Source organism: Chrysemys picta, chromosome 3 (genome assembly GCF_011386835.1).
Source record: "Chrysemys picta bellii isolate R12L10 chromosome 3, ASM1138683v2, whole genome shotgun sequence".
In the NCBI taxonomy this organism is placed as follows: Eukaryota; Metazoa; Chordata; order Testudines; family Emydidae; genus Chrysemys; species Chrysemys picta.
In genome coordinates this window covers 97,633,071-97,645,577 of record NC_088793.1, presented here as the reverse complement: position 1 = coordinate 97,645,577, position 12,507 = coordinate 97,633,071, and the positions used below count along the sequence as shown (strand labels likewise).

The 12,507-nt window shown below is 45.2% G+C and overlaps 1 protein-coding gene across 1 annotated transcript in view; it reads right to left on the bottom strand.

The window, feature by feature from the left end:
* Positions 1 to 460: 460 nt before the first annotated feature.
* The window catches only part of RSPO3 (R-spondin 3), a 92,648-nt gene continuing 80,601 nt past the window's right edge, over positions 461 to 12,507 (bottom strand). The window contains exon 5 of the mRNA XM_005280213.5: positions 461 to 3,245. Coding sequence (XP_005280270.1) covers positions 3,052 to 3,245 — 194 coding nt within the window. The 3' untranslated portion in view covers positions 461 to 3,051. The remainder of the gene's footprint in view (positions 3,246 to 12,507) is intronic.

Below are 12,507 nucleotides of genomic sequence, written 5' to 3'. Positions count from 1 at the left end.
CTCCCGTTGGCTGGGAATGGCGAACCGCAGCCACTGGAAGCTGCGGGGTGGGTCGTGCCTGCGGACATCAACGTAAACAAAATGTCTTGTGGCCCACCAGCAGATTACCCTGATGGGCTGTGTGCTGAAGGTTGCCGACTCTTGAACTATGGTCTTGGCTTACGGTGTCCACCTGACTTTTTTTAACTCTTACTTTTAAAATGCAATTCTTTTCTTAACTGCTTAATTGTCGATTCATAAGTCTCCATAGAACTTGGCTTACTTGGTAATTTCCCTCTTTAAACAAAACAAAACATTGATTTTTCTGTTGAATAGAATTTCTAATAGGAGGAATGTACCAGGTTCTCTCTTCTCTTTCCATCTAAGCAGCAAATATAATATGTCTAGACTTTAGCAAAGCATTAGACACAGCAAATCTAAAATCCATATGAGAGAGAATGAGAACAAACCACACATGATAGATATTAGTCATGATGTTTAATGCACTCCTGGAAGGAGCTCAGATACAATGGTGATGAGCATGGTATAAGAACCTACATAAAATAGAATATTAGCTTGCATGAAAATTATCTGAAGGGCTGTGAATGAAAGATACTATAAAGGGGATGTGTCAAGACAGGGGAGGTGCTAGGTATGGAGTCACAGGGGATGGTAAGTGACTCAGCTTTAATTAACATTGTTGTTAGTATTTTGGAAGAAAGGCTAAACCACATGTTTATTCCAGTCACCATTATATTAGGAAGCGAGCCAAATACCAATGGAGACAGAGAATAATACAGAGGGGCCTATGGGCAAATCTCAGAACAATTATGTTGCCTAACTAGTCAGGCTGTTATCTGGGGATCTCCACAATGACTGGCTGTGGGGGAAGGAATCCTCCCTCCCAAGCCACAGAGCTAGCCTCTGTGTTTCTGTTTCGTGTGCTCCCCTGTCTAGGAGAGAATGGCTGGCAGAGACACAGACATCCCACATGTGCTTTCCAAATCCTGACACCCATTCTGCACTGGTTACAGAGGAGGGGGCAAAATTTGGCGACCACAGTGGTTAGAAATGTCTAACAGACATAACAGGATTACCCTGGATCTGAAAAATGGAAGCTAGCACATTTGGGGAATAATAATATGAAATAGATATTTGATGAAAGGGAGACACTGGGACAGTAGTAGTGCCAAGATAGCCCTTGGAATGTAAGTGAACAGCAAGTAACTAGGAGCTTGACATCAGATACAGAGGCAACAATACCCAATAGGTTAACTTGTGCCTCATTAGCCACTGCTCAAGGTAGGGGTTTATGGAGATGCACTGCTCCAGTGGGATCTCTTGAGGCATTATGCCTTACTCGGGCTGAATATCAGAGAACATTTCCTAACAAAGAACTCTATAATCTGCGTAATAACCTCCCAAATTAATGGCGGAAGGGCCAGCAGCTGGGACACTTGAAGAACTGGACAAAGCATGGGAGAATATTATTATTAAATATTTGCATTGCATTAGCACCTACAGGCCCCAGTCAGGAATCACAGCCCCTTTGTGGTAGGGACTCTTCATGAATTAAAAGGGTGGTTCCTGCCCCAAAGGAAATGTAGGAAATAATCCTGCATTACCAAGGTCCTTATCCATATGCCACTGAAATCTTTCTATTAACTTCAATATGCTTTTGGATTGGACTCTCAGGGCGAAATCTGGTTCTGCTGAAATCAAGGAGAGTTTTGTCATTGATTTTGATAGGGTAAGGATTTCACTGATGTCCTATTAGGTATTTTCCATCTTTATATTATTTTACAAGGATAAAATCCATCCCTGAGCAGAGAGCCAGCACAAAGCCTACCCACCACTTAAGCATCACTATAGCCTTCAAACTAGGGTGTAAGCAGGACACAAGTGGTGCTTGGGCCTTTTCTGGCCTTCTGACAAGTGGTGAATTTCACTTTGGCTATGCCAGAGGGAATAAGTGGGGCATCTGTATCATGATTTTCAAGCAAAAAAAAAATGGACCAAACTTTATCCACTCTATCCACAAATATATTTATTGTAGTTGCTTCTCTTTCACTAGATATACATTGTTAAAGATGTAGTATCCCTTTCTCTCCATGACGTTCATAAAGCTGATTATAAAGTAGTAGATTCTTCCAGTAAAAAAGAAGAAGAAAACCCCCACGACTGTGAAAGACACATATTTCCGTGGTCTATTTTCTGTTCTTTATTAACTCAGCATCGTCTCCTACAAATATGATTTGTCATTCCCTGGAAGATTTGAAATGTAGATTTAAGTTACACATAGTTATAAAAAGCATAGAACAGCACGCACTGTACCACTGTTTAGACCAGAAAACATTGTGTTGTCCCATAGCTAAGAATGCTATACGAGCAAAGCGCCACCACTTCTCCTTTAGGAACTTCAGTCTCTGAAGTTGCAGTTGCTTCCACTTCTTTTCCTTCTTTAACTGTCAACACCCTGCAGGTATTCTGGTATTTCTCACATGAGTCTGGAACAAGTACCAGGGAACCCCAGGGTAATTCAGTTCAGATCCACCACAGGGTGCAAAACCTTAGATTCCTACTGGCTCTTGAAAAATGGTTTCCCTCCTGACCCTCTCTGAATATTTATGTACGATATACGATGGGATACTTTATCTCTGATTTAGACATCTCTCTTGTCTCCTACTTTGCTTAAACAATAGCTTGAAAAACATTTTACAGAGGAAGCAGGTTGTTCATCCAGATGTCATTCATTATATTGCTATATTTTATACCCTATTAATAAGTATATACACAATTTCTTAATTGCCTTTTACAGATGCATGGCAGCATATAATGTAACAGTTTTAAAGTATCCCTTTTTAAGATTTTGTTTTTTAAATTCTTGGCTCATGTCAGTCTCTTTAATAAACTATGATTGCCTGGAGAATATAGGAACTATTTGGAATGTTGTTTAAGGTTTAACAATAACTGATAGCATTGTCCATTTGTGGTTTGAATGGCTTGAGCATCTGTCACCGGGATCTGGTTGAGATAGCAGCATCATAAGTCTAAAACAATCAGGTAAGGCCATTAGTGTACAGTGCTGATGGGTACTGGGTTCTGTTGTTTATCTTGGGCTTTTCTTTTCTTCGGCTGCATTTTGTTTTTGTTTTCCCGCTGTTCTCGGTTTTGTCTTCGGGATTCTCGGCCTTTGTTTTCCTGCCTTGTCTCCCTATTTTCTTCTTTGTTTGGCCTTTTCCCTTTCTCATCTCTATTTTTTTTCCCTGCAATAAAAATACATGGCACATTATAAGCAATACTCAGACCATCCCAGTCTTTGAATCCTGTCAGTTTGCCAACAGCCTGAAAAATCACCCTTTGATTACAAGCTCATGATGCTGAGGGTTAAAACCAAACATTAACGCAGTTGTCTGGAGAGCAATCATAGGTATCCATCTGTGAATCAAGTCATCAGGTAAAGTCCTGACCTAGGGCCAGATTCTCTATCCCTGAGTTGAGCAAAGTGTCTGGAGTCTGGCCATAACCAGACAGCTGAGAATTCCTCTTGTGTGGTGGGGGAAGTTCTTAGCTGGTACAAAGCTGGCATAGTTGGTTTCTATGCCATCTGCCCCCCAACAGAGGTCATTGTGAGCATGGCAGAATGACCTGCACTCCCCCATTTCTCATTTGGTGTATGCTCCAGCTGACGTAAGTTAAAGCACTCCCTAGGATGCTATAACTTATGCCTGAGCCAGGAACCTGAGCAAATGTGGCTAGTAAATCACGGAGCTGTAACTGGCTCCCTACTTATTCCCCCTCTCTGTCACAGAGCTCTTCTCAGCACAGGAGAAGATCTGGGATCCACAGTCTTAAAATTCTCCTTCTCCTGCAGAGGATTTCCTTCCCTGCAGGGAGAACTCCCTTGAATAATATTGATTCCAGCACTGGTATGTGACCATAATAAGACAAAATATTAACGTCTTAAGTGCTGAACCTTTTACCCATTGATACAAACCTGATGAATTCAATCACTTTACTTTATTTCCTTAAATATCTCTGAGGGTAGAACTCTGAGGCTTTTGTTACCATCAAGGCTCTCATGAGTAAAGTTTCTGTTCCCTTAAAGAATAGTTAAAGCTTGCTATTGCTGTGAATTAGATGTGCAATGCATTTATTCTTCTATTTCTTAGGTTTACATTAGAAACTGCTCCACATATGAAATACTGACAGTTAAACTTGGCTTTACACACTAACTTAAAGCTGAGTGCTTTTTTTGTATGTGAGAATTGGTCCATATACTGAGCCCTATGAGTGAAATTTACCCATATGCAGAAGATTCCCACGTATGCTTTAAAACAGTACACCTCTACCCCGATATAACGCGACCCGATATAAAGCGGTAAAGCAGTGCTCCGGGGGGCGGGGGGGGGGGGGGGGCGGGGCTGCACACTCCGGCGGATCAAAGCAAGTTTGATATATAGGTTTCACCTATAATGCGGTAAAATTTTTTGGCTCCCGAGGACAGCGTTATATAGGGGTAGAGGTGTATTTTAACTGAGGCGTAAGTAGTATACGGGCCTTGTGCTAGCTGCCTATGCAAGGGAGAATTTCACTGTTTGTGCAGTATTGAGAAACACCTAGTTAATTCTGTTTTATGGCATCATGGCAAATATTGTATGCTGAAAACAACAATCACTGCTTATTACAGCAAAAAATACTTTAGTCCAGGTCTCATAATTGTATATCATTAGAAATACCCTGGGTTTCCTGACATCTGGATCTCGAAGACAGAGTCAACCAAACCTGATTACTAGGTAATAGACCTCTGTGTTGTCTGCAATGGAGAGGGTGACCAATATAGGGAACCAAGTCCAGCCCAGACATGAAAATAAAGGTGAGAGTATCTGGTAACTTGTGGGGGATTGAAAGCCAGTTCAGGATGGAGGGAAGGAGTAGTTTCAGTCTAAGGAAAGATGAGAGAACAAGGTCAGCGGTGTCAGACTAAGGGAGGAGGAGACAGAACAGCATGAAAGGTTTCTTAGAGATTGGGGAGAGAGGCAAGGAGTAAGGTGAGAAAATGAAGGAGAAGGGGTATGTTGTAGGCCATGCTTGATACAGAGCTGTAACATAGTTAAGGCTGTGATCAGGGCCGTATCCAGGCACCAGCCCACCAAGCTTGTGCTTGGGGTGGCACCTGGAGGGGGGCGGCGCGGTGCTCCGGCTCCGGCCGCCGGGGACAGCGGAGCCGCGGTGGGCTCGCCGCCCTCCCCTGCCACGCTGGGGGGGGGAGGGGGGAGAGGCGGAGGCTTTTTTGCCTGGGGTGGCAAAAAAGCCAGAGCCGGCCCTGGCTGTGATTTAGTCAGGGGTATTTTTAGTAAAAGTCATGGAGAGGTCACAGACAAAAATTCATGGCCTATGACCTGTCCATGACCTTTGCTAGAAATGCCATGACTAAATCTTATCTGTGTGGCCCTGGGGTGCCACTGCTCAGGGGGCCTTCCATGGGGGTGCTCCTGTAGAAGCCATCTGAGGTGCCGCTGCTTTGGGGATGCCTGGGGCCAGCCCCCACCAGCCACTGCTGAGGTGGTCCCCGGGGACAGCCCCACTGGCCACTGCTCAGGCAGAACCCGGGGCCAGCTGCCTGGGGCCACCCAAGTAGCGGCTGGTACGGCTGGCCGGGGGCTGCTCCAGCAGCGGCCGGTACGCCTGGCTGCGGGGCCACTACAGAAGTCACGGAGGTTGCGGAAAGTCACACAGCCTTATGCATAGTTTCCTGGCTTGTTTCCCAACCAGTCCATTCGTGACCAGTTCTAGCTGATAAAAGATTCAGATGAAAGTTTAAGATATTTACACTTCCTAAGTTCAATATGGATGAATAACTGAGTCTCTCTTCTATTACTTCAGAAACTTGAAATATTGCTTTGCTTTTAATCCAAAATTACTCCAATGATTTTAGATGGCCAGACAAAACAAATATACAACCCTATTAGTAGCACCAGTGCTCCCTGAATGGCAGATCAGCACACAGTGTGAAGGACAGCAGAAATGAAATGGTGACTTGTGGAATGTGCACCCAGTTCTCAGAGAGAGAAGTCTGAAAGCGTTGGGTTACATACCATTTCCATGTTGAGTTCCTTTCTGAAGGTGAACATGCATCAAGCCCAGTTCTAATATTATATAACAATATGTCAGTGACCATTTTGAATTCAGTTCCAAACCTCTGTGAAGACTATTGACCCCAAATGAAATGTTATTTTGATGGAAATCATCCAGACGTTCAATGTTTGACATTGTTCACTTGGTGACGGTCCAATATCGTACAGCTCTGACCTCCTAACCACAATGCTTTGGACACATTGGAAAGGCACTCCCTCCCCTCCTCTTCAGTCGCTGATTGATTTGGAATTTTTTTAGCTGCTCATGGCAACTCACTGATTTAGCCCTGGGATTTTTTTTTTAAGAAAAGCAAACTGATATAATTATTACTTAAGACAGGCAGAGATATTTTTGGAAAGAGCTTGAAACTCAGTAATATTCCTGTTACCCAAAGAATGAGGATTTGGTCTGAGAAGTGCTCTAAAGTAACAGCATGAGTTTACTGTGCAACATATTGGTCCTGCACAACACAGAATTAAACAAAAATTGAGGGGGGAAGTGTCCCTTGTGGCTGGCCCTGTAGGATGCACAAGAGGAGTAAGGGGCACATGGAGCATCTTCCCTTTTGTGCTGCTGTGGAAGGGCTTGGCACAATCCCAGTGGAGAGTGCTTCACTACCCTATGGGCTGGTCTACACTAGAAAGTTAGGTTGACCCAGCTATGTTGCTCAGGAATGTGAAAAAAATCACATGCCTGGGAGATGTAGTTAAGCTGACCTAAGCCCTAGTGTAGACAGTGCTAGGTTAATGGAAGAATTCTTCCCTTGACCTAGCTATCGCCTCCCAAGGGGGTGGATTTACTACAGCAGCTGTAGCATTTCTAATGCAGACATAGCCTAAAGCTGGCTGGATGTGGAGGGGAATCTATTGAAAGGGTGGTAGAGCTGCTGCGTCAGCATGCGCTCTGCAGGAGCACTTGGGAGAAAAATCAGGCTGAGCCAGCCAGATACACCTGGAGGGTCCTTCTGCAGCCCAGCCACTCCACTCACCCCTCTGAGAGGGGAATTGCTTAAAAGCTACAATCCAACCCTTAATGTGTTACACCAAAGCCAGTGTTGGCAATGACTGAGAACAACCTGCATTGGTGCCCCTTAGCACACAGTGGGGCAGATTGCTGGGCCCAGCCAACCTGCACTTGGTGTAGGACCCAGGGTAAGGGAGAAGGTGGATCTAAGATAACTTCCTGTTCCCCCGTCATTGGCCTGACTAGGAGCTGCAGCAATTCCCAGCGTAATATAAGAGTTGATCTAAATTAAGCTGGCTAGAGCAGTCCTTTAGGGAATAAGCCATCATTCCTAGGCAGAGCTGGTCAGAGAAATTTCAATGGAAACATAATACGTCAGAATTCACAGTTCCATCAAAATCATAACACTTTGTGAAACGGAGTCAATTTCACTGGAATTTCATTTCAGAAGAAAATTTGAAAAAAAGTTCCACCAATGTTGAACCAGTCTCTTTGGACATATTTGGAACAAAATGTTTTGATTTTTTGCTTTAAAATGACTTTCTTTTGAATGTTTTTATTTATTTTGCATTCTATTATATATTTTTAAAATACAAAATCAGAAGTCAAAATCAAAATGAAATGATTTTGTCAAAACAAAAAAACATTGAAATCAACCCAAACCAAATTTTTTTTTTGGAATTTTCATTGGTGGCAATTTTGAAGTTTTCATGTTTCACTCCGATTCAGAACAGAGGCAAATTTGGAAATCCTTCACAAAATGAAATTTCCATCCTCCGCACAGCAAGAGATTCCTGGACTCTGTAGGACTCTTAAACTTGTTTTGCACTGAAAATGGCTTCCTCTGCATAGTTCTTCACATGACGCTCTTAACACAGCCTACCACAAATGCCCACATATTGCCATCTTTTGTGAAGGAGCCGCTGCGCTAGAATGTTGCATTCTGCTGCTCTAGAAAAACAATTCAACCCAAAAGCGTCATCTTTGCAGTTTTTGTAAAGCAGGCACGAGTCTTTCATCATGAAGTACCGCCGGTTCATTAGCTCTTTTAACTACTATTTTTATAAACCTGTATATAATGGTGTTACTTTGTTTCCATCCTCTCTGGGGTATAGATTCTTGTGGCAATTAAAGGTTAGGGGAAGAAGGGGAAAGTTACTCCTCCCTTAGTTTTCCACTAGCAATTGGGAGGAGTTTGAGCTGAATTCTACTGTGAATGCCTCTTGCTGCTTGTTGCCCTTCTCTTCGCCTCCCTAACCCTTCCCCTCCCTCCCTAACCTTCCCCCCCTCCCCCCCCCCAGCCACCTAGTCACAAGGGCAGCCGCTAGGATTGATATTTGGACACTTATTTAGTAAAACACAAGTTGATGTTTTTTGCTGCATTCTCACACTGACAAGGAACAAGAACAATAGCTTCTCTGTTCTGTGCGAACATCCTGTGACACTTTTGGTGAAAACAAGGCTTTTATGCCAAAGAAAAAAATCCCTCCCCAGATATTATGTAGTGTACTATGTACTGTTCTCCAGCCCAGAAGTGGTGGCATTGCATTAGAGCTTTTTATGTATAGCTGCAAAGTGCTTAAGGGATTCTATGAAACGAAAGGTGCTATATGAAATATATTGTCTTTATATATGGCGTGCACAGCTTTTTGTATTATTGCTCTAAATATGGCACTTATTTGCACCTAAAGAAAAACAAAAGGCAGGGAAAAAAGAAAAAGTTAATGTTGAATAATGATGTAAATTAGAATGAATAATAAAAGAGCGGCGAACAGCAGAGGCTAACAGCGGGAGTTTGCCTGGGAGCTGTCCAAGAGGAGGTACGCTAAGTGCTGCATTAGGGGGGCTGTGTTGGTGAGTATCTGAGTGCCTGCTGCTGGGACAGTTGGTCAGTTTGACCGTGTGCTTGATTGCTTGCTTGTTTGTTTGAAAAGTGTGAATTGGGAGTGCTTTGTTCCAGGTGGGCCTTGAGTGGGCCTGACTGGTATATAAGGGCAGTCAGCAGCGAACCAGCTGAGCGGTGAACAGCAGAGGCTAACAGCGGGAGTTTGCCTGGGAGCTGTCCCGCGGGGAGAGCGCACTGAGGCTTTCATCTGCAGGTTTCTCTGAGTAGTTCCTGCAGCAGTTGAGGAAGCTCTTAAGAGGACTGTGATATGGAAGGTGAGCGATCAGCTGTTGTAACCTGCACAGGTTGTGCCATGTTTGTCTTTCTTCCACAGGACAGAAGCAACTTTGTCTGTACAAAGTGCAAGCTGGTCTCCATGTTGGAAGAGAAGGTTCGAGGGCTGGAGAAACGAGTGTCGACTCTGCGTTGCATAAGGGAAAATGAAGATTTCCTGGACAGACGTCAGGAGATGCTTCTACGGCCACAATGTTCTGAAGATTCAGACCAGGCGCAGCAGGGACAGAAGGATTGTGAGGAGGTTTGGCAGCATGTGACCTCCAGAAGGAGAAAGAGGAGCGTCCATGCACCAGCAATGGAGATACAGGTGAGCAATCGTTTCCATGTTCTCTCTACAGGTACTAATGCGGAGAGTGGACTAGATGACCCATCTGAGGGAAGGGAGCAGAAGGAGACTCCACCGATTGGAAGGCAAAAGATGCACTGTCCTAGGGATGGGGGTTCCACGACCACCACTCCCAAGAGGAGGAAGAGGGTGGTGGTGGTCGGGGACTCCCTCCTCAGGGGGACTGAGTCATCTATCTGCCGCCCCGACCGGGAAAACCGAGAGGTCTGCTGCTTGCCAGGAGCTAGGATACACGATGTGACGGAGAGACTGCCGAGACTCATCAAGCCCTCGGATTGCTACCCCTTCCTGCTTCTCCACGTGGGCACCAATGATACTGCCAAGAATGACCTTGAGCGGATCACTGCAGACTACGTGGCTCTGGGAAGAAGGATAAAGGAGTTTGAGGCGCAAGTGGTGTTCTCGTCCATCCTCCCTGTGCAAGGAAAAGGCCGGGGTAGAGACCGTCGAATCGTGGAAGTCAACGAATGGCTACGCAGGTGGTGTCGGAGAGAAGGCTTTGGATTCTTCGACCATGGGATGGTGTTCCAAGAAGAAGGAGTGCTAGGCAGAGACGGGCTCCACCTAACGAAGAGAGGGAAGAGCATCTTCGCCAGCAGGCTGGCTAACCTAGTGAGGAGGGCTTTAAACTAGGTTCACCGGGGGAAGGAGACCAAAGCCCTGAGGTAAGTGGGGAAATGGGATCCTGGGAGGAAGCACAAGCAGGAGAGCGCAAGAGGGGAGGACTCCTGTCTCATGCTGAGAAAGAGGGACGATCGATGAGTTATCTTAAGTGCCTATACACAAATGCAAGAAGCCTGGGAAACAAGCAGGGAGATCTGGAAGTCCTGGCACAGTCAGGGAACTATGATGTGATTGGAATAACAGAGACTTGGTGGGATAACTCACATGACTGGAGTACTGTCATGGATGGATATAAACTGTTCAGGAAGGACAGGCAGGGCAGAAAAGGTGGGGGAGTTGCATTGTATGTAAGAGAGGAGTATGACTGCTCAGAGCTCCGGTATGAAACTGCAGAAAAACCTGAGAGTCTCTGGATAAAGTTGAGAAGTGTGAGCAACAAGGGTGATGTCGTGGTTGGAGTCTGCTATTGACCACCAGACCAGGGGGATGAGGTGGATGAGGCTTTCTTCTGGCAACTAGCAGAAGTTGCTAGATCGCAGGCCCTGGTTCTCATGGGAGACTTTAATCACCCTGATATCTGCTGGGAGAGCAATACAGCGGTGCACAGGCAATCCAGGAAATTTTTGGATAGTGTAGGGGACAATTTCCTGGTGCAAGTGCTGGAGGAACCAACTAGGGGCAAAGCTTTTCTTGACCTGCTACTCACAAACAGGGAAGAACTAGTAGGGGAAGCAAAAGTGGATGGGAACCTGGGAGGCAGTGACCATGAGATGGTCGAGTTCAGGATCCTGACACAAGGAAGAAAGGAGAGCAGCAGAATACGGACCCTGGACTTCAGAAAAGCAGACTTTGACTCCCTCAGGGAACAGATGGGCAGGATCCCCTGGGAGAATAACATGAAGGGCAAAGGGGTCCAGGAGAGCTGGCTGTATTTTAAAGAATCCTTATTGAGGTTGCAGGAACAAACCATCCCGATGTGTAGAAAGAATAGTAAATATGGCAGGCGACCAGCTTGGCTAAACAGTGAAATCCTTGCTGATCTTAAATGCAAAAAAGAAGCTTACAAGAAGTGGAAGATTGGACAAATGACCAGGGAGGAGTATAAAAATATTGCTCACGCGTGCAGGAGTGAAATCAGGAAGGCCAAATCACACTTGGAGTTGCAGTTAGCAAGAGATGTTAAGAGTAACAAGAAGGGTTTCTTCAGGTATGTTAGCAACAAGAAAAAAATCAAGGAAAGTGTGGGCCCCTTACTGAATGAGGGAGGCAACCTAGTGACTGAGGATGTGGAAAAAGCTAATGTACTCAACGATTTTTTTGCCTCTGTCTTCACGCACAAGGTCAGCTCCCAGATTGCTGCACTGGGCAGTACAGCATGGGGAGAAGGTGACCAACCCTCTGTGGAGAAAGAAGTGGTTCGGGACTATTTAGAAAAACTGGACGTGCACAAGTCCATGGGGCCGGATGCGCTGCATCCGAGGGTGCTAAAGGAGTTGGCGGGTGAGATTGCAGAGCCATTAGCCATTATTTTTGAAAACTCATGGCGATCGGGGGAGGTCCCAGATGCCTGGAAAAAGGCTAATGTAGTGCCCATCTTTAAAAAAGGGAAGAAGGAGGATCCGGGGAACTACAGGCCAGTCAGCCTCACCTCAGTCCCTGGAAAAATCATGGAGCAGGTCCTCAAGGAATCAATTATGAAACATTTAGAGGACAGGAAAGTGATCAGGAACAGTCAGCATGGATTCATGAAGGGGAAGTCGTGCCTGACTAACCTAATTGCCTTCTATGATGAGATAACTGGCTCTGTGGATGAGGGGAAAGCAGTGGATGTGTTATTCCTTGACTTTAGCAAAGCTTTTGATATGGTCTCCCACAGTATTCTTGCCGCCAAGTTAAAGAAGTATGGGCTGGATGAATGGACTGTAAGGTGGATAGAAAGCTGGCTAGATCGTCGGGCTCAACGGGTAGTGATCAATGGCTCCATATCTAGTTGGCAGCCGGTTTCAAGCGGAGTGCCCCAAGGGTCAGTCCTGGGGCCGGTTTTGTTTAATATCTTTATTAATGATCTGGAGGATGGTGTGGACTGCACTCTCAGCAAGTTTGCAGATGACACTAAACTAGGAGGCGTGGTAGATACACTAGAGGGTAGGGATCGGATACAGAGGGACCTAGACAAATTAGAGGATTGGGCCGAAAAAAACCTGATGAGATTCAACAAGGACAAGTGCAGAGTCCTGCACTTAGGACGGAAGAATCCCATGCACTGCTACAGACT